Raw genomic sequence first — 19,424 nt, forward strand, 5'->3', positions numbered from 1 at the left:
TGGACAACTGGGTACATAAACTCAAAGGGTGGAATTGGGATTAAATGGGATCTTTGTAAAGCACCTTGCACACAGCAGACTCACTAAATGCCAGCTCTTTTTGCCTCCAAGGTTTAGAGTCTGAAGTGTAAAAAGTGCCTCATTTTTTATACTTCAGTGAAGCAAGCTCTGGAACAGTTAGCCACTCTAACGAATGTTCTCTCCCAATAACTCGGTCTCCATTTTCAAGTGAAGTTGGAGTTCAAAGAGGTCAAATTACCTCCCCCAGATCCCAGATGATTAAATGAGATCACATTTGCTAAACTTCCAGTAGCAGATGATAAACAAATGCGTACCTCTCCTGGTCCCACCCACATTTCATTTCTTTGTATGATTTTTGGTTTAATGTCTGTGCTCTTGCTAGCATCTTCTTGGGTTCATCATCACACTCCCAACATCTGGCACAGTCCTGGCACATGGTAGGCACTCAATCTGTTGAATGAATGACCTTACTCAATAACTTTATTGGACAAAATTCCTTAGGACTTATTTTCCCATTGAATGAGCCCTAAACAGTATTTGGAACCTGCCCAGGCAGAATCAAGAAAGATTGAGGCAGGATTTCACCCCAACATATCTATGCAAGTTGTAAAGACGCTCAGGGACAGAGACTTCATGACCTCACTGTTATCGTTAGGCACAGAATCTGCCCACACGATGGGCAGCCCTAACTCAGCTTACTTGCCATTCACCATCATTTAAATCCACTCTTGTTTTTCAGTCTCCCGTGAGGCTGAAAAAAGTATTTAAATTCCATTTTACTCTACAAAAATGTAATTAATGGTTACTTCTGAGTTTAAGACTATGGTAGATTTTTTGGTTTTCTTTTTCTTTTTTTTTACAAAATACTATATTTTTTTAATTGAAAAAAATTCTTTTTCATTTCAACCACAAAACAGCATTTACATTAAGGTGGCAGATGTAATGTTTTTGGCATCTGTACATTTATCTGTATTTTCCAAATCTTCTGGAATGAGTATGTGCTACTCATACTCATGAGTATGATGGAAAAAATAAAATTTTTAGTGCTCAACAGTGTGAGAACATCTTTAATAATTATTATTATAAATAATTTAATAACAATTCCTTTCATTTTACTTAAAAAGACTTGTGGGATCTCCCCTAAAATGGCCTCAAAGGATGACCTGAGCTAGATTTTACCAAAATTGTGGAAAATAACAGCCCCCTGCCTGATTCTTTAAGGTTTTCAGGTGGAGATTTCAGGACCTCACAAAGGAGCCCATCTCAATTTTTAATCTCTTAATGCCAGAGACATGTACTCATATCTACCATAAATCTTTCTGGTCTCAATTTAAGTCATTTCCTCTATTCTTTCTCTGCAAAGAAGGAAAAGGAACTTTAAAGTGCATTTTAACACCAAATTCTAAGAGTGGTGGTGCTAATGTGATGAGATTGATAGATGGGTTATTTCTTCATTTTCAGTGTTTTATAATGAAAACATTAACTTACTCCCTGCCCCAAATGGCTTTTCTTCCTCCTCCTCTTTCATGATTGCTAGTATCTGAATGTGAACTTGAAGGCTTAGATAAATGGCTTCTCAGGCCTTAACTCTTGAATATCACAACCACCATGCGAGGTGAGTGAGAAGACTTGGCAGGGCCAGTAAAGCGAAGGAACTTTCCCAAGATCACACAATTTGTTGTTGCTGGACTCAAGATTTAAACCCAAAATTCCTCATTCCAAATTCCTTCTAAAGCACTGTGGTAGTCAGCCTCTAAAACGACCCCAATGAGTCGTGACCCTGACATTCACATCCTTTTTAGTCCCCTCCCACTTTGAATAGGCTGAACTATGGAACCAATAGGAAATTTTAGAAGTGACAGTGTGTGGCTTCTGGAGCTAGGTCATAAGAGAGATTGCAGTTTCTGCCTTGTTCTCTTGGATCACATCCTCTGGGGGAAGCCAGCCACCATGTCATGAGGACACTCACACAGCCCTGTGGAGAGGTCTACATGGCAGTAGCCCCAAACAAGCCTTCAAATGACTTCAGCCCTGGCCAACATCTTGACTGCAACCTCATGAAAGACCCAGAGCCAGAATCACTCAAATACGCTGCTCCTGGATTCCTAAACCACAGGAACTGCGTGAGATAATAAATGTTTATTGTTTTAAGTCACTCAAGTTTTGAGGTAATTTATTACACAGCAATAGATAACTAATATAAGACATAGTGCCTCCCTTCTGGGTGGTTCTTACATTTCGTGAAATCTGCTAAAAAGCAAGGGACCCTCTTCCCAGAAGAACTTTATACTTACACTTATTTATACAAAATTCTTTATAACATTTCAGGGTGTGCCCAGCCCCCCTGAAGCCAATTTACAGCTAGAGTAGTAACAGTAGTACTCCCCTTTTTCTCTAAGGCTCAGAGAACTAAAACCTCTTGTCCCAGCTCATGGAGCTAATATATGCCAGAGCCAGGATTCAAACCCATGGAACCCATCTTTGCACACAGCTCGCACTCTTTGCCACCTGCTCTCCTGCCTTCCTGGAACTCCAGGTTCAGAACCACTGCTCTAAGCTAAGTAATCCTTACCCTTTCATCTTCCTTCTGCACCCTACCCTTTTAATTATATAAGTTGCATTTCTCTGGCCCCATTTTAATTGTAATTTCTAAGTGACCCATTGTGTGTTAGTTCCTAGCAAAGAGACAAAGTCAAGGTCACTGACTCTGAGGGCCCCCTGGTCTACTGGGATCATAGACACGGACAAAAATAACTGTACACTTTATTAAGACCTATCATCAATTTTAGACAAAGAAGCAGTAACAAACTCGAGGAGGGCAGACTTCACAGAGGGTGATACTTTAGCTGGTTCTTGAAGGCCCAGAGGAAGAGGAGTGGCTCAGGGGAATTCTGAGTAGAAGCAACAGTGAGTATGATGGGGAGGGGGGCGGCAGCCTCCATGTGTGTGAGTGTGTGTGTGTCTGAAAGTGCAAGTGTGTTCAGTGGGGGAGGGGCCAGCAGTCCAGTAGGGCAGGAGCAGGAGACAAGGTTAGAAAGGTGGGCTGGGGCCTAGTGGGAGGAGCAGGTGGGAGGATTGGGAGGTAGAGCCCACACTAAGGAGTTTTGATTGCCTCCTGTAACAACCAGGAATCGACAGAGCTTTGATTTGAGCTCAGATACCAGCTCTTACCCAACCCTATGGCCCCAGATCCAACAGCATAGGGCCTCACACAGAGAAGGTACTCTTCGCTTGCTGAATGAATTCATTCAAGCAGGATTGGGTGCTAACACTGGTCTGCGGTTGAGGGGGAGCAAAATGGGGGTGCAGAGTCATCCTGGACGCCTCCCTGAATACTTCTTTAGCAAGGCTTTCCCTGCTGTCCTATACTCATTGAGTCCTTTACATTCCCATAGCACTCATTGTTTCCTTCAAAGTGTAATGAGGAAAAATATAATTAACTCTTGACATTGATGATGACTTCTCAAATTAGACTGTCAGCCAGATGAGGTCAGAGACTGCGGGCCTGTTTTATTGCCCTGCCCTCTGTCCTAGAAGAGAGGCTGTGCTATCCCAGAGAAGAGTAACACAGCATCTTTCATTGCCATTGATCAATTCCTGCTGGGAGGCAAGCCCTCTGCTGAGCCCTGGGGACTAACAGCCCAATTAGACACAGTTCCTGCACTATATAGATGGATTTCAAGTGATGGTAAGCAATGTGATAGGTTCTGTAGCAATAGAAGCTTGGGGTCCTCTTGGAGCTTAGAGAAGGGGATGTCTCAAAGCTGACACTAGGTAGGGGAGAAATTATTTCCCAACTTAAAAATTATAGCTACTTTGGGTACAAAATAAACATTAAAAAATGAATAACTAGATACAGAGAACAGATTGGTGGTTGCCAGAAGTGAGGGGTCAGGGGCGGGCAAACTGGGTAAAGGTAGTCAAAAGGTACAAACTTCCAGTTATAAAATAAGTCCTGGAGATGTAATGTACAGCATGTCGATTATACTTAATAATACTGTAGTGTATATTTGAAAGTTGCTAAGAGAGTAGTAGATCTTAAAAGTTCTCATCACAAGACTTATTGTGGTGAACATTTCACAATATACACAAATACCGAATCATGTTGTATACCTGAAACTAATATAATGTTATATCAATTATATCTCAATTTTCAAAAATGAATAACTTTCTTATGTACTAATAATAATCCCACTTGAAAATAATGGGGGATAAAGGATCCCCTTCACAAGAACAATAACAAAACAACTTACACCATCTGGAAATAAAGTTAACATAAAATGTGCACTTCTTTTTTTTTTTTTTTTTAATAATTTTATTTATTTATTTTTTCCCCCTAAGCCCCAGTAGATAGTTGTATGTCATAGTTGCACATCCTTCTAGTTGCTGTATGTGGGACGCGGCCTCAGCATGGCTGGAGGAGCGGTGCGTGGGTGCGCGCCCAGAATCCGAATCCAGGCCGCCAGCAGCGGAGCTCGCGCACTTAACCGCTAAGCCACGGGGCCGGCCCAAAATGTGCACTTCTTATATGAAGAAAACTATAAACTCTACCAAGGAGCATAAAGTCTTGGACCAATAAAGATCACAGCTTGCCTTAGACTGGAAGACCCTATAACGTGGACATTGTCCCAAATTAGCCTATCCAGTAAATGTGAACCCAGTCAAGATCCCAGTGAGACTTTATTGTCAAAATGACCCTAAAATTCAATTGGAAAAATAGATGCATCGTTTTCATAAGAAGACCTAACATTGCTGACACTTACCATATACAGACCCTGTCCCAAGGACTTGCTGTACATCATTTCATCTCGTCTTCACAAAACACGATAAGGTAGATACCATTATTATCAACATTATACAGATGAGGAAGCAGATTTCAGAGAGAAAAAAATAACTTGCCCAAGATTACACAGCTAGTGAGTGGCTGACCTGGAATTAAATCTCGGGCTGGTTGAATGGACTCAAGCTCTGTGAATTTAACCACTCGGCCCTGCTGCCAAGAAAAGTTTGAAGAAGATTAATGAATTGGGACTTGTTCTACCAGATATTAAAATGCATTAGGTAGCTAGACCAACTAAAACAGTGCAGTTTTGACAAAGGAGCACAGACCTATTAAACCAGAGTACAGAAATAGAGCTGAGTGTATGAGGAATTGTAGTGCATGATAAAGGTAACATTTCAAATTGGTGGAGAAAAGAGGGAAGTCAATAAACAGAACAGGACCACTGGGTAACCATTTGGAGACTCCACCTCCCTCCTTAATCTCAATTCCACCCAGATCAAAGATTTATATGTGATAAAAGGAACAATAAAAGTATTGGAAGAAAAAACAATATTTTTATAATCCTGGAACTGGAAGTCTTTCTAAGCATATTATAAAAGTTAAAAAAAATTCATCAAGTAAAATCAATAGATTTGACTACATAAAATTAAAAATTCATATGTGGCAACAAAATACCACACACAAGGTTAAAGACAAACAATGAAGTGGAGGGGAAATATTTGTCACACACATCATGAAGAGTTAAGATTCCTAATAAACAGATTTCTTAAAAGTCAATAGGAAACACCTCAATAGGAAAATGGTCAAATAAGAATGGCCTAAACAGGCAATTAACAAAAGAAGAAACACAAATGGAAATAAATACTTGAAAAGATTTTCAACCTCATTACTAATCCTGGAACTACAGATAAAAACAAAATTGAGGTACCATTTTTCAATAGATCAGCCTGGCAAAGGTTAAAAAGATCGGCAGAGGGGGGCCAGCCCCATGGCCTAGTGGTAAGTTCGGCGCACTCTGCTTTGGTGGTCCGGGTTCAGTTCCTGGGCGCAGACCTACACTACTCATTGGCAGCCATGCTGTGGTGGTGATCCACATACAAAATAAAGGAAGACTGGCACAAATGTTAGCTAAGGGCGAATCTTCCTCAGCAAAAAACAAACAAAAAAAAAGGATTGGCAGAACCCAGTATTCACAAGGATATGGGAAAACAGGCACAACCTATGCACTGTTGGTGGGAATGCAAATTCATACAGTCATTTTGGGAGGCAGTTTAGCAATATGTAACAAATTTATAATGGGAAAGCCTTTTGATCTAGTAATTCATTTACAGAGATGGAGCCCAGCGAGGAAATTAAGCAAGTGAATCTATGTACAAGTACAATCATCTATGCACAAGGTTGCTTAATACAGTATTGTATAAAACAGTAAAAATCTGGAAATGACTTCAGTGACTATCAATAGTGTTAAATAAATTCTGGTATTCCATACAATAGATTACTAGGAAGCCATTAAAAATAATAATATAAATCTTTATTTATTAACTGGGCACTTGTCCACATCATATTAATTGAGTGAAAACAGGACAGGTGTGACTAAGAATCCAGCATATCATGAAAGTCAATTAAAAGAGCTGGCAGAAAGAGATATCTAAAAGATTGGTCATCAACTACAGGTAATGGAATTTCCAGTTATTTGTAATTACTTCTTTTTTTTTTTTTTCGTGAGGAAGATCAGCCTTGTGCTAACATCTGCCAATCCTTCTCTTTTTGATGAAGAAGACTGGCCCTGGGCTAACATCCGTGCCCATCTTCCTCTACTTTATATGGGACGCCGCCACAGCATGGCTTGACAAGCGGTGCATCGGTGCGCGCCCGGGATCCGAACCAGCAAACCCCGGGCCGCGGCAGCGGAGCGCGCGCACTTAACCACTTGCGCCACCGGGCTGGCCGCTGTAATTACTTCTTTAAATGTTTCTGTATCGCTTGAATGTTCTATCATCAGAATATATAATTTTTATAATCAGAATATTCAATAAAACTCACCGTATTTTGATTTAAAAATAGCACTTAACTGAACACTTATTATACAGCCTAGAAACTTTATATTATCACATTCTTTCCCTACCACAACCCTGCAAGGAAGGTATTATTCCTTCACTTTACAGGAAGGAGACAGTTTAAGCAACTTGCACTGGATGTATCAAGATTTGAACACAGGTCTGGCTGACACAAGAGTTCTTTCCATAATGCTGCACTGTTACTAATAGTTAATATTGCTATTAATATTTAATAATATATGCCTCTTATTGTTGCCTATTAAGTGCCAGGCACTTGATGGATGTTTTCTTTAATCCTATCAGCAACTCTGAAAGCAGCGGGGTCGGTATTAACCCTCTCGCCAAGGTGCAGTAGCTTGCTGCAGGTAACAAGTGCTGACCCAGGTTTATCCAGCTCCAACACCTCCCCGCTCCATTGTGCCACATTTCCTCTGATCTAGTAGCATCCTGTCTTCACCTTGAGACATTATTTGCCCTGAGGTCTTTGCTCCTCTGCTTGTCCTTACATCTCCATCTTGTAGTTCTTTGGTTTGTTTGTAGTACTTAAATATAGATTATACATTTGACCATCATGGAAATGTTTACTCTTACCATGTAGGATTTAAACAAGAATGTTGTGAAGTCTTAGTTTATCTGCTAACTTTATCACTCAGCTCAGAAGCCCTCAGGGTCTCCCCTGGCAGAATAAAACCAAGGCAGCCAGGCTCCTTCACAGTCTGGCTCCCATCTGCCTGGCCTTGAGGTTCCCAGGGCCCTGGGCTCCCTCCTTTCATGCTCCTGACCACACCCCTCCTGAGTTTTTCAGCTTAATAGCCCCAGCATCCAGCAGAACGCCTGGCCGCAGTGGCGTTCAGTAAATGCTGGCTGAAGGGAGAAAAGAAAGCTCTACACCATGAGACAAAGATTTCAACCAGGCAGTGTGAAAGGGGCCTTGGGGACCGCGTGAAATTTAATTGAGCAGAGATGAGGTTAGGCTTAAATGAAGGTAGCATGCTCACACGGTCACCTAGAGACCTACTTCTATGCTGTGCTGTCCAGCTCCACAAAGTGCTTTCATGTAATAATCCACCATTTATGGAGGGCTCGTCACATGCCAGGCACCTGGTGCTGTACACATACACTTTCTTACATATGTATTTTTTATTTATTATGATTATTATGATCCTTTTGATTTTTATTTACCTTCTGTCTCTCTCCACCAGCTCCACACAAGCTCTAGGAGGGCAGGGTTTTTCTCCTGTTGTGTTCAAAATAGTATGGCAAACAGGTACTGAATAGGTCACTGAATCCTCCACAGAGCACCCTGATGATTTTACCCCTACTTTACAGATGAGCAACTTGAGGCTTCGAGGGAATAAGTGACTTTTCCAAAAGTACAGATCCAACAAGAGGACAAGACTAGAAATAGATCCGTGGTTCCTTTTTCTCCATTACCTCTGCAACCACCCAGATTCAGAAATACCCATTCCTGGCCTTGAAGTTGGGAGCCACCACCTGCCTGCAGGACTCCTGCATTGACTAATAATGACAACGCTGCAACATTTACCAACCATTCGCTGAGCGCTTGCTCCATACCAGGCACTGTTCCCAGCACTTCACACGTTTGACTCACAGCAACCTAGGAAGTACTTGCTATGATCCCTTATTGACAGTGGAGGACTCTGAGGCCCAGAGAGGTTAAGAAACTTTGCCGTAATCAAAAAGCTAGTAAAGGGTGAACTCAGAATTTACATCCAGCAGTCTGGGTCCAGCGCCCACGCTCTTCGCCACTGCCCACGTGACCTAGGTAAGACGGTGAACCAAGAGTCAGAGCAGTGGGAGAGCACGCACTAAGGCCAAGGCCCGTTAGGTATGCTCTCGTGTTTTCTTTTCTTGTTCTCTTTGAAACTTCACAACCACCTTGTGAAGTTACAGATGAGGAAACTGAGGTTCTGAGACCCTTCAAGAGCCAGACATAGACAGAAGAGACAGAAAGTAGATCAGTGGTTGCCTAGGGCTGTGCGGTTGGGAGGAAATGGGGAGTGGCTGCTAATGGGTACTTTTTGGGGTGATGAAATGTTTTAAAATTGATGATGGTGATGGTTGCACAACTCTGTGAATGTACTAAAAACCAATGAATTATACACCTTAAATGGGTGAATTGTATGGTAGATGAATTATACTTTAAATCTTAATAAAGCTTTTCGTCTTAAAAGGGGGAGGGCACATAGAAGGAAGTGGTGAGATGGAATTTCCATAGGCTTCAGATCAAAAACCTTGGAACCATTTTCTCTCACCTCTCATATCCAATTATCATCAATCAACAGACACCCTAAGGCATGTTACCACTTCTCTCCTCTCCCACCACCAGGTCCAAGCCACCACCTCTCACCCGAACTACCACACCCCTTCTCAACAGTCTCCTCACCTCTCCCCTTGTTCCCTATGCTCTGTTCTCCACAGAGCAGCCCGAGGGATCCTTTGAAAACATTCCTGTCAAAATTCTCTCTTTTGCTTAAAAGCCTCCAATGGTCTAAAAATAAAATTCACTTATGATTCGGAGCGGCCCCTGGCCCCCTTTCCAACCTCACTGCCCAGTAGCCACACTTGCCTTATGGCTGTCCCCAAATGCACTCCCACCTCCAGGCCTTTTCCCTGGAATATTCTTCCTCCAGGTACCAGATACCCACACACTTGCTCCCTAATTTCACTCAGGACGCTGCTCGAACGTAACATGCCATCGTTGCAGCGAAGCCTTCCCTGACCTCCCAGTCTCACTCAGCCACCCCTCCCCTAGCTCGCCACTCTCTAACCCCTGACCTGCCCTGTTTTCCTTCAGAGCACCTCTGACCACCTGACACAGCACATCCTTCTTAACCATCTGTCTCCACCACTAGAACGTGACATCTCTGGTGGCAGGAGCTTCATCCTGGATCCCTAGGACTAGAACAATGCCCAGAACATAGTAGACAGTCAAAAAAATGAATAAATGCATCTGATGCCAATGCCCTGGCTCCTCTCGCTGCCCCAAGGATAATCCAGCAAAGAGACTGATCACTGCATTTAACATGCTCCTTACTGAAACCTGCAACCTCCTCTGCACCCCGTCAGTGCCATTTCTGTGCCACTGATCACCTTGAATTATACTTTTTTGTCAATGGCAGTAATTCCTGACCAGACTGGGAGCTCCCGAAGGGCAGGGTCCTGAGCTGTAGCCCATGACACTTGGCACAGAGTCTTGAACAGCATATGTAAATCTTTTGTTGACTGGACAAGGAAGATAAATTTCAAAACCAATGAGAGAAGTTTAATTTCTCTGTTCTCAAATGTAGGAAATGGACCACCTTCTTGCACACTGCCCTGAAAAATGCCTCAGCCCCATTCCTAGGGAACAATGACCTTGAAGTCAAGTTTAAATGCTCCTTGGAATTCCTTGGGTAGCTGTGCCAGGGAAAGCTCCTTGCAGAATGGAATTTGCCAGCTGAGCCCAGAAAATCTGTGTGAACAGCAGGCAAACTTAAAGCAGCACTTAGTGAAATTGCTTTCTGTTACCTCAAAGAGAAATAATAGCATGTGAGGCTGGCTTAAGGAGAAAACACTTGAATGTCAATAGGGCCGTGCTTCACTCCCATACCACACAAAAAGCCTTCAAGGGCTCTCCCTCTATCTACAGGATGTGCCATGGAGTTGAGACCTTTGTCAGCCCAGTTCTCATTCTCCACTCCCATCAGTGCTGGCCTCTCGGGTTCCCCAATCACCATGCACTCGTTCATGTTGTTCCCTTTGTCTGGCATGCTCTTCCCTCCTTCCCAGGTGGGTGAAACCCTACCCATTCTTACAGACCACAGCTCACATGTTGCCTTCTTTGCAAAGCCTTTCTCTACCTCTCCTGGCACATCACTCCTTCCTCTGACAGAACACACCCTGTTCTGAGCTGTAGGTGTCAGCACTTATCCAACCATCCAACTCATATAAGTGTCAAACCTCGAGAAGACAATAGGACATGTCCTTAGGGAACTTACTGTCTGGTGCGGGAGACCAAAGCAAAGAAACACAGAACTGCAAGTTGGGAAGAGGGCTAGAAGGAAACAAGGTAAGGTGAGAGACACCATACAGCCAGGTGGAGAATGGGAAAAAAACAGAATGGATGGTTGGGGAAGGCTTCTTGGAAGAGGTGACATTCAACTGGTACCTGATGGATGAGTAGGAGTTAGCCAAGCAAAGAGTGGGAAGAAGTCTCCAGAAAGTACGCACAGCACATGTGAAGGTGCCAAGGCATGAAAGTGGTTGGCATAACCCAGGAACCAAAAGGAGGCCTGTGTGGCTCCAGCCTCGGAGCACTGGAAGAGTGGTATGAGGACAGGAGGCGGGCCATCTAGTAGGTCCTAATCGCTCTGAATTACAGTACTTGGGTGAGTCTGTCTCCTCTCCTCAGAAGGGGTGGAGTCCATTTTAACCCCTCTCTTGTCTCCAGTGCAGAGCAAGACACCTGGCACACAATAGGCATTCAACAAGTTCCTATGGGCTGCACCATACCCAGAGATGTGGGGGAGTGACCTCTCATCTGCCCCTTCCCCCACCCCAAAAGCAAGACCCCAGTTGGCTCTCCTAACTGAAACACCCGGGACGGTTAACCACAAGATTGGTGATAGAAACAGAGGATGAAACAGAAGCAGCTGCGAGAGCTACAGTTACGCCCTTACAAATGCCACTGACAACCCAGTTGGCAGATGTGACCACCGCATGGTCCTTAGAGACCAGACTCTCGGGGTAAACTTCAATCAGATGGCAACTCTAGTACAAGAGGGCCTGCCAAAATCACGCACTCCAAGACAAAGTATCAGTGTGAAGTTCAAAATGCAGTTTCCAAGGTCAACTGTTTTTATTCACAACACTTCTGACAACAAAATGTATGGGGTTTTTCTTCCATCCAACAAACTCTCCGATTCTCCAGACACCAACTGGGTGTCCCACAAGTCAACTCAATTCTGACACTAACTGCTGGGAGTTAGCACAGATTCCACAGTTAACGGCTCAATCCCACAAGACTGCACCCACTTCAGACCCCAGTCCAAAGTCCTAGGTTGCCATTTGTACTTCTGACCAACTGGCTATAAATTGGGGGTTCCCACAACCATCTCCTCAGGTTCCATAATTGCTAGAATGAATGGCTCACAGAACTCAGGAAAGCACTTTAGTTACTATTACCAGTTTATTATAAAGGATGCAACTCAGGAACAGCCAAACGGAAGAAATGCATAGCGCAAGGTACAGGGGGAGGGGCACAGAGCCTCCTTGCCCACTTTGGGCATGCCACCGCCTCAGCAGCTCAATGTGTTCACCAACCTGGACACTCTCTGAACCCCCATCATTTAGGGGTTTTTAACTGAGGTTCCATTAGGTAGGCACAATTGATTAAATCATTGTCCGTTGGTGATTGACTCGTCTCCAGTCCCTCTCCCTTCCCTGGAGGTCAGGGGGTGGGGCTGAAAGTTCCAACCCTCTAATCACATGATTGGTTCCTCTGACAACCAGCCCCCCTCCTGAAGCTAAGGGCCCCCTAGAGTCACTTTATTAGCATAAGCTCAGCTATGGTTGAAAGGGGCTTGTTAGGAATACCAAAGGTACTCCCATCACCTAGCACTCAGGAAATTCCAGCAACTGTGGAAGCTCCTCAAGGACAAAGACCAACTATCACACAAGGTTTGAGTAGTTGCTTGATTTTTTTTTTTTTTAAACAATCTAGAAGATGAGAAAACATCTTGGTGAGTCAGCAGGAATTTCCAGGTTGCCCAGCTGCCCTGCCCTGTACCTCCCCTGATATAGCCCCTGACCCACCTGGAATTCTGTCATTTTAAGAACACACACATAATTCTTCAAATCACATTTTGAACTCTTGCTTTCTGGCTAATGGATTTTGATCTATTCTAAACTGATAATTATTTAGGCTAAGCCAAGCTATGGTTTTTAACTTTTAGAAAGAAAGGGGGGTATAGGGACATTACACATAGTTTGAGGTCATCTTATGAAGAAACACAATTAAGCATCATTGCCTATATAGGCCACTGTCTTCTCTGTGCTCTTTAAATTTCTTGTTGATATTTTTTTTAAAGTCCTAAACTGTAATCTTTTCTACAATAGTTCTCCATGCTTCCCCCTAGTGAGGGTAAAAAAGGACTGCAGATCCCTTCTTGTGAAATACTATTTCTGTTATACAAGGCCTTTGCAAATGCTGTTCCCTCTTTCACAAATTCCCTTCCCTCCTCTCCTGCCCAGCTAACTCCTTGTCCTCTAGATTTCACTGTAAATACCATTTCTTCAGAAAGCCCTTCCCTTCCATACCCACCCAATCCAAATTAGGCGCCTGTTATCATTTTATAATATCCTATGATATTACTTCACGGCATTTGTCATAATTTGTAATTATACATTTGTGTGCATTTGGTTAACACTTACCCCGCCTCCCTCCCCATTAAATACAAGCTCCAGGCGGGCAGGGACCATGACAGTGCTGCTCACATCTATATATCCAGTGCCCAGGACAGCGTGACACAGAGTAGGTACTCAACATGTATTTGTTAAATGGTTAGCAGCTTTTCTATAGAGGCCTAGGATTTTCTAAACATGGTATGCTCAGTACTAACTTCTAGTTTCTTGGGATACAAACTGTTCATGGTGTGTTCTGAACACAGGGCCATGTCACAGCAATAACCACATTTTTAAATGTCTGCTCTAGTCCATGTGCTTGTCACTTTAAATGTATTGCTAATCCTCATAGTGGCCTGCAAGGTGGGGACTATCACCCCATTTTACAGACAAGGACCCTAAGGTTCAGAGAGGTAAATTAAATTCCTCATAGTCACACAGCTAGTAAGCAGAGGCACAACCAGAATTCAAACCCAGCTCAGAGTCCAGGGTCTGTGCTTCTTCTACTTGGTCTGTGCCTCTCAACGAGGGTGCACAACGCCCCAGGGTTTCACTCCAGCAGGTCTGAGCATGAGAGAAATCACAAGACCAACATGTGGCCCATTTCTGGTATTTCTTTTTTTTTCTGATGGTAAATAATATAAAGTATTTTTGTGTTTAAAAAAGACATATGTTGGGGCCAGCCCCGTGGCATAGTAGTTAAGTGTACCCGCTTTGGGGCCAGCCTGGTGGCACAGCAGTTAAGTGCACGCGCTCCGCTTCTGCAGCCCAGGGTTTGCAGGTTCAGATCCCAGGCGCGCACCGACGCACCGCTTGTCAAGCCATGCTGTGGCGGCGTCTCATATAAAGTAGAGGAAGATGGGCACAGATGTTAGCCCAGGGCCAATCTTCCTCAGCAAAAAGAGGAGGACTGGCATTGGATGTTAGCTCAGGGCTAGTCTTCCTCACACACACACACAAAAAAAAAGTTTGCCTGCTCCACTTCAGCAGCCCAGGGTTCGCAGGTTCGGATCCTGGGTGCAGATCTACACACTGCTCATCAAGCCATGCTGTGGTGGCGTCCCACATACAAAACAGATGAAGACTGGCACAGATGTTAGCTCAGCAACAATCTTCCTCACCAAAAATAAAAACCAGGGGCCAGCCCCGTGGCTTGGCAGTTAAGTGCGTGCGCTCTGCTACTGGCAACCTGGGTTCAGATCCCAGACGCGCACCGACGCACTGCTTCTCCGGCCATGCTGAGGCCGCGTCCCACATACAGCAACTAGAAGGATGTGCAACTATGACATACAACTATCTACTGGGGCTTTGAGGGGAAAAAAAAAGGAGGCGGATTGGCAATAGATGTTAGCTCAGAGCCGGTCTTCCTCAGCAAAAAGAGGAGGATTAGCACGGATGTTAGCTCAGGGCTGATCTTCCTCACAAAAAATAAAAAATAAATAAATAAAAAATAAAAACCAAACAAACAAAAAGACATGTATTTTAAAGTATGATATGTAATAAATTAAAAGAAATTTAAAAAATAAAACCCAAAAGTTAAAAGAAATTTCATGCCTGTTGCCCACGCCTGTCCCAGGAACGTCCATGGAAAAACATGGGAAGCACTTACTGGTCACTTTTTCTTCATTTTATGTCCCTTTACCTCGTTGCTATATTGCTTAAATGCCAGCATTCCAGTTCAATCTTCATTTTCCACTCCCACTTCCACTAGAAAAATTAAAATGTTTAGAGAGAGTGGCAGTGTCTCAGCCATGGGCATGTCATTTTCAAAAACATTAGTCATTTATGACACCTTTTTGTAGGTACAATAAATCTGATTGATTTTTATTACACATCTTAGTTTAGAATCACTTTTACATTCCTAGACAAAGAGATGATACAAATAAATATCAATTGTAAAACTTAAAGAGTCCCAAGTATTGGCATATTCTTTGTCTAAAGGTAGCCAAAGAGAAGGTCAAGATCAATAGTAACTCCAAGGAGCCACAAAGCCCACTGCCCCCTGCCTGCCCTAGGATCACTCCTTTCACAAATAACCTCAAAAGCATTTCATTCAAGAAACAAGGGTGGGGAGAAAGGTGGCAGATTTCCCAACAGAGCAAGACAAAACCTTGCGCTATAGATAATAGCCAGGCCCACTGTTCTTATCCAGTTCCCTCTGAGCATTTTGAGTATGGCTTTTAGAGTATATTAATAGCCCCATTTTGTCCACAGATGGTGTTGAGATGGCCCAGGGTGTTGTTTGCAGTGAGCCTCGACCTCAGTGGGAAATGTGAGACAGAACTGATATCCCATGTTAACAGGGCATCGACACTTCTCAGAAACTTGGCAACAATTCTACATTCAGCGAGAGAGGACTTATAAAAGAGTCAGACAGGAAAAGCAGAGAGTGGCCCACGCCTGAGCTGCAGAACTCTCTGATGCCCTTAGTCACGGAGATGTGGGTGGTACAATTCAAGCAGCACGCAGGCATTAGACGGGGAACAATCCAACACTAGGTCAGAATCTTAAGAAAGTGCTTCATGCCTATGATTTGTGGCCTTGGGTTCTGAATCCAGGGGTCAGGGAGATATGTGACTTTAAAATATGAAGCCAGATACATTCCCACTGATCAGAGCAAAAAGGGGCCTGATGAAGGTTGCACACACAGTCTCAAACTCCTTCTCCCAGATGATCTTCTCAGATGCTGTAAGACTGGCTTCCAGACTTCACTTGCTGCTGCTGGCATGAAGGCCCTCAGATGGCCTGGAACATGCTAGCATGACTACAGACATGAAAACCTGGTCCCTCAGTGGGCTTAGTAGGTCCTCTACACATTCGGCTCAATTCAGGGCCTAAAGCAACAGCTTTCTGGTAGCAATAAGACATTCTACTGTCTGCTCTACTCAAATATCTATCGGATGCACTTTGAGAGAAGAAAAGCACCGGAGACTGCTCGGGAAGGGACAGCTTCACCTCCACACAAGTGTTCTTCTCTTTTGTTTCACAAACCACCAGATGAACACAGCTGAGCACAAGGCAAGCTTGTTTTAATAATCCTGTCTGTCTATTTGGCTTTCTTCTTTTGCTTGCTTTCTGTGGTCACTCAACCACCCTTGGTCAGAATAGCCACCTCGAAACATTGGTAGTAAGGGATAGTGTTATCTGCAGTGTTCAATTCTCAGACGTGCTACATGAATATTTTCTGCCTACAGAATTCAGACTCGGTTTGAGGAAATGTGGTGTGAGAGAGGTGCAACCGGCAGCTTAGGCTATCCACCTCAGTTCCTATTCAAACAGGTAAATTCTTAGTAAATAAGACAGAAGCAGGGTTTGATCCCGAGAAAGATGAGGGAAGGCGCCATTATGCTCTGGGAATTGCTGAAAGGGGCCCTGGGTTCAGAAAGAATGGTAACTAAAAAGGAGAAAAGCTGCCATATGACAGATCTCCATTTGTAGAATGCTAAGACATTGCACTTGGTACCTCTTCTTTCCCACGAGTTCTGATCCAGAAATGTGCCCTGGGAACTGAGCAGCTGAGTTAAAATATAACTCAAGGCCCACTTGAGTCGCCATCTTCCTGAGGCACCGTGCCAGCAAGGTGCACCAGTGTGGCAGACCTGGGGACTCATACTGTCCCCTCAGGCTTGGCTCATGGACTCAGACACCACGTGGAAGCGCTTCCAGCCTGGATTAGTCATTCAATGGGCCTTTAATGCAGACAAAGGCAACAACTGCACATTAGTGTATTTCTAAAATTGGGCAAGTTCTTGGTCTCTATCTCTCTCTTACAGACACACATGGACACACTCAAAGAACACAGGCACCATTGTGCTTGCACACTCACACACACTTATGAGCTTCTCTTAGAGGAAAAATGAGTAACATTCACCTAATGACCAACATAAAATAAGCTTTGAATTTCAATAACACAAAGAACTAAAACTTACAAACCGAACTAGTATATGTGAATGGGAATTCCTAACTCTCTCCTCTGAGCCTATTCATCGCACAGCCACTCCTGCCATCACCTTAGGCTCTGCCTGAGGGGAGCCACAGTTCTAGGAGTAAAGGCAGGCAGGATTCCTTTGCTTCCATCTATTATGTCTTCCCTTCCCACTGCACCGAGCCTCATGTCTCTGTCTCTGCAACTGCCCCGTCACCCTTATGCTCTCTATGCAAATACGGAACAAAATGGGGAACTCAAAAGTGCCACTATATGTCTCATTCCCCTAACTCTAGTCCCATCAGAGAAGGCAGAACCAGCCTCCCTTCTCTCACAAAACAGGCCCACTGCAAGGCACGCTCTGGAGACAGAGGATGGACCTAGGCAGGGACGCTCAGAGTATGCGTGCATGGGAAAAGATGGTGACAAATGAAGCGTAAAGTGACATGGTGTATGGACATGGCATCAGCTTACAGATTTACGTCTTTGACAGGATGGTCATGGTTTTGAAGTTTTAAAGAAGCTGTTTCCCTAAAATCTCCAAGGAGGCAAAGGGAATGTTATTTCTATTGCTTCTGACATTAAATCCTTCAGGAGCAGAAATTGGTAGCTTCCTTGGAAAACATTTCCTCATTCAGCAGATCCTAACCACAGATCCACCTCTTACCGAGGTGCATGAATTGTGCCCATTGGCGGCTTGGATTCAAATGAGATTTCTCACTCCTACCTACAAGAGCAAGCACCTATTCAAGTTCTAGGGCTTTCACTTTTCAACCTCACTGTCATTTTATCCTAGAGGCCCCACAGTCTTGGGCCTGCTAAGGTGACTGCTGATTCTGCCCTATTGTTCAGCAAGGAGGGAGCCCAGTGTAAAGAACAGACTAGAAAAGGAGAGGGGAGAGGGAGGGCGGGCAAGGGAAGAGAGAGGAGAAGAAGGCAAGGGAGAAGGGAAGCAAGGTCACTGGTCATTCTCTTGCTTTCCACTTCAACTATCGCACTTTACCTTAGCCATGCATTTCTGAGATGCTAATTAAAGGATGTTTTCCAGAGGAGCTGAGTGCCAGATTACGACCAATACGTTTCAACCAGATTAAGTTGGTTAATCTGCAAAGAGGCCACTGCTTCTCCCCAGGGGAATGGTTCTGAGTTTGGGCTCCAGTTCTCTCTGCAGATTTTTGCTCGTCTCTTCTCTCAGAAGTCAAATGCTGCTTACACCCTGGGAGAGGAGGAACTGGCTTTACTTCGGAACCAGCCCCCGAGACTGTGGATAAAGCTGAGATGCAGGGGTTCCTGAGGAAGAGGAGGAGGATCCTGACTTCCTTCCGCTTTTAGGCCTGCAAAAGTCAAGCACATGTTTACATTACATCCCATCTCTGTCTCTGACACAGATCAGACTCCTTTCCCACCAAGTGTCATTAACATTTCAAGGCGGCTATTCCTCAATGGCCTGAAAGTAAGTATACTTTCAACTGTAAAACCACGAGACTGGTAGCGCCTGACCCTCTGTGCATGACCAACACGACCTGCCAAACAAGGTGTGAACCTCGGGGAAGGGACTCTTGATGCGCAGCAGTTGTTCTTCCATTTAAATCAAATCTGGCCCATCTTCTCCAAATTTGCAAAAAATATTAGGTAGAATTTCTTCCATTTTTGGTTTTTCACCCAGTTGTTTTCCTTAAACTTCTAATCCAGAATTTAATAAGATGGAATTTCTAATTTAGCAGCAAATTAAGAACTTGGTTATTGGGGCCGGCCCAGTGGTGTAGTGGTTAAGTTCAGTGCGCTCTGCTTCAGCAGCCCGGGTCCACAGGTTTGGATCCCAGGCACAGACCTACACCACTCGTCGGCGCCATGCTGTGGCGCAACCCACATATAAAACAGAGGAAGGTTGGCAACAGATGCTAGCTCAGGGCCAATCTTCCTCACCAAAAAAAAAAGAAAAAAGAACTTGGTTATTTTTTTTTTTTCATTCTTTCCACCCCCCCTCAAGGCCTCCGTAGATAGTTGTATGTCATAGCTGCACATCCTTCCAGTTGCTGCATGTGGGACGCGGCCAAGCATGGCCAGAGAAGCGGTGCATCGGTGCGCGCCCGGGATCCGAACCCGGGCCGCCAGTAGCGGAGCGCGCGCACTTAACCGCTAAGCCACGGGGCCGGCCCAAGAACTTGGTTATTTAAATGGGTGTGGTAGATCTAGCACTGAGGCTCAGAGCCTGGGTTGTAGATTTAGATAG

The 19,424-nt window shown here is 44.2% G+C and overlaps 1 protein-coding gene across 1 annotated transcript in view; it reads right to left on the reverse strand.

Annotated features, from left to right (window-relative positions):
* Window positions 1-14,618: 14,618 nt before the first annotated feature.
* Window positions 14,619-19,424, reverse strand: part of KIF3B (kinesin family member 3B) — a 39,892-nt gene continuing 35,086 nt past the window's right edge. Inside the window, exon 9 of the mRNA XM_058562953.1 lies at window positions 14,619-18,525. Within this exon, the coding sequence (XP_058418936.1) occupies window positions 18,429-18,525 (97 nt within the window). The 3' untranslated portion in view covers window positions 14,619-18,428. The remainder of the gene's footprint in view (window positions 18,526-19,424) is intronic.

The sequence above is a fragment of the Diceros bicornis genome, chromosome 19, assembly GCF_020826845.1.
Source record: "Diceros bicornis minor isolate mBicDic1 chromosome 19, mDicBic1.mat.cur, whole genome shotgun sequence".
Taxonomy (NCBI): domain Eukaryota; kingdom Metazoa; phylum Chordata; class Mammalia; order Perissodactyla; family Rhinocerotidae; genus Diceros; species Diceros bicornis.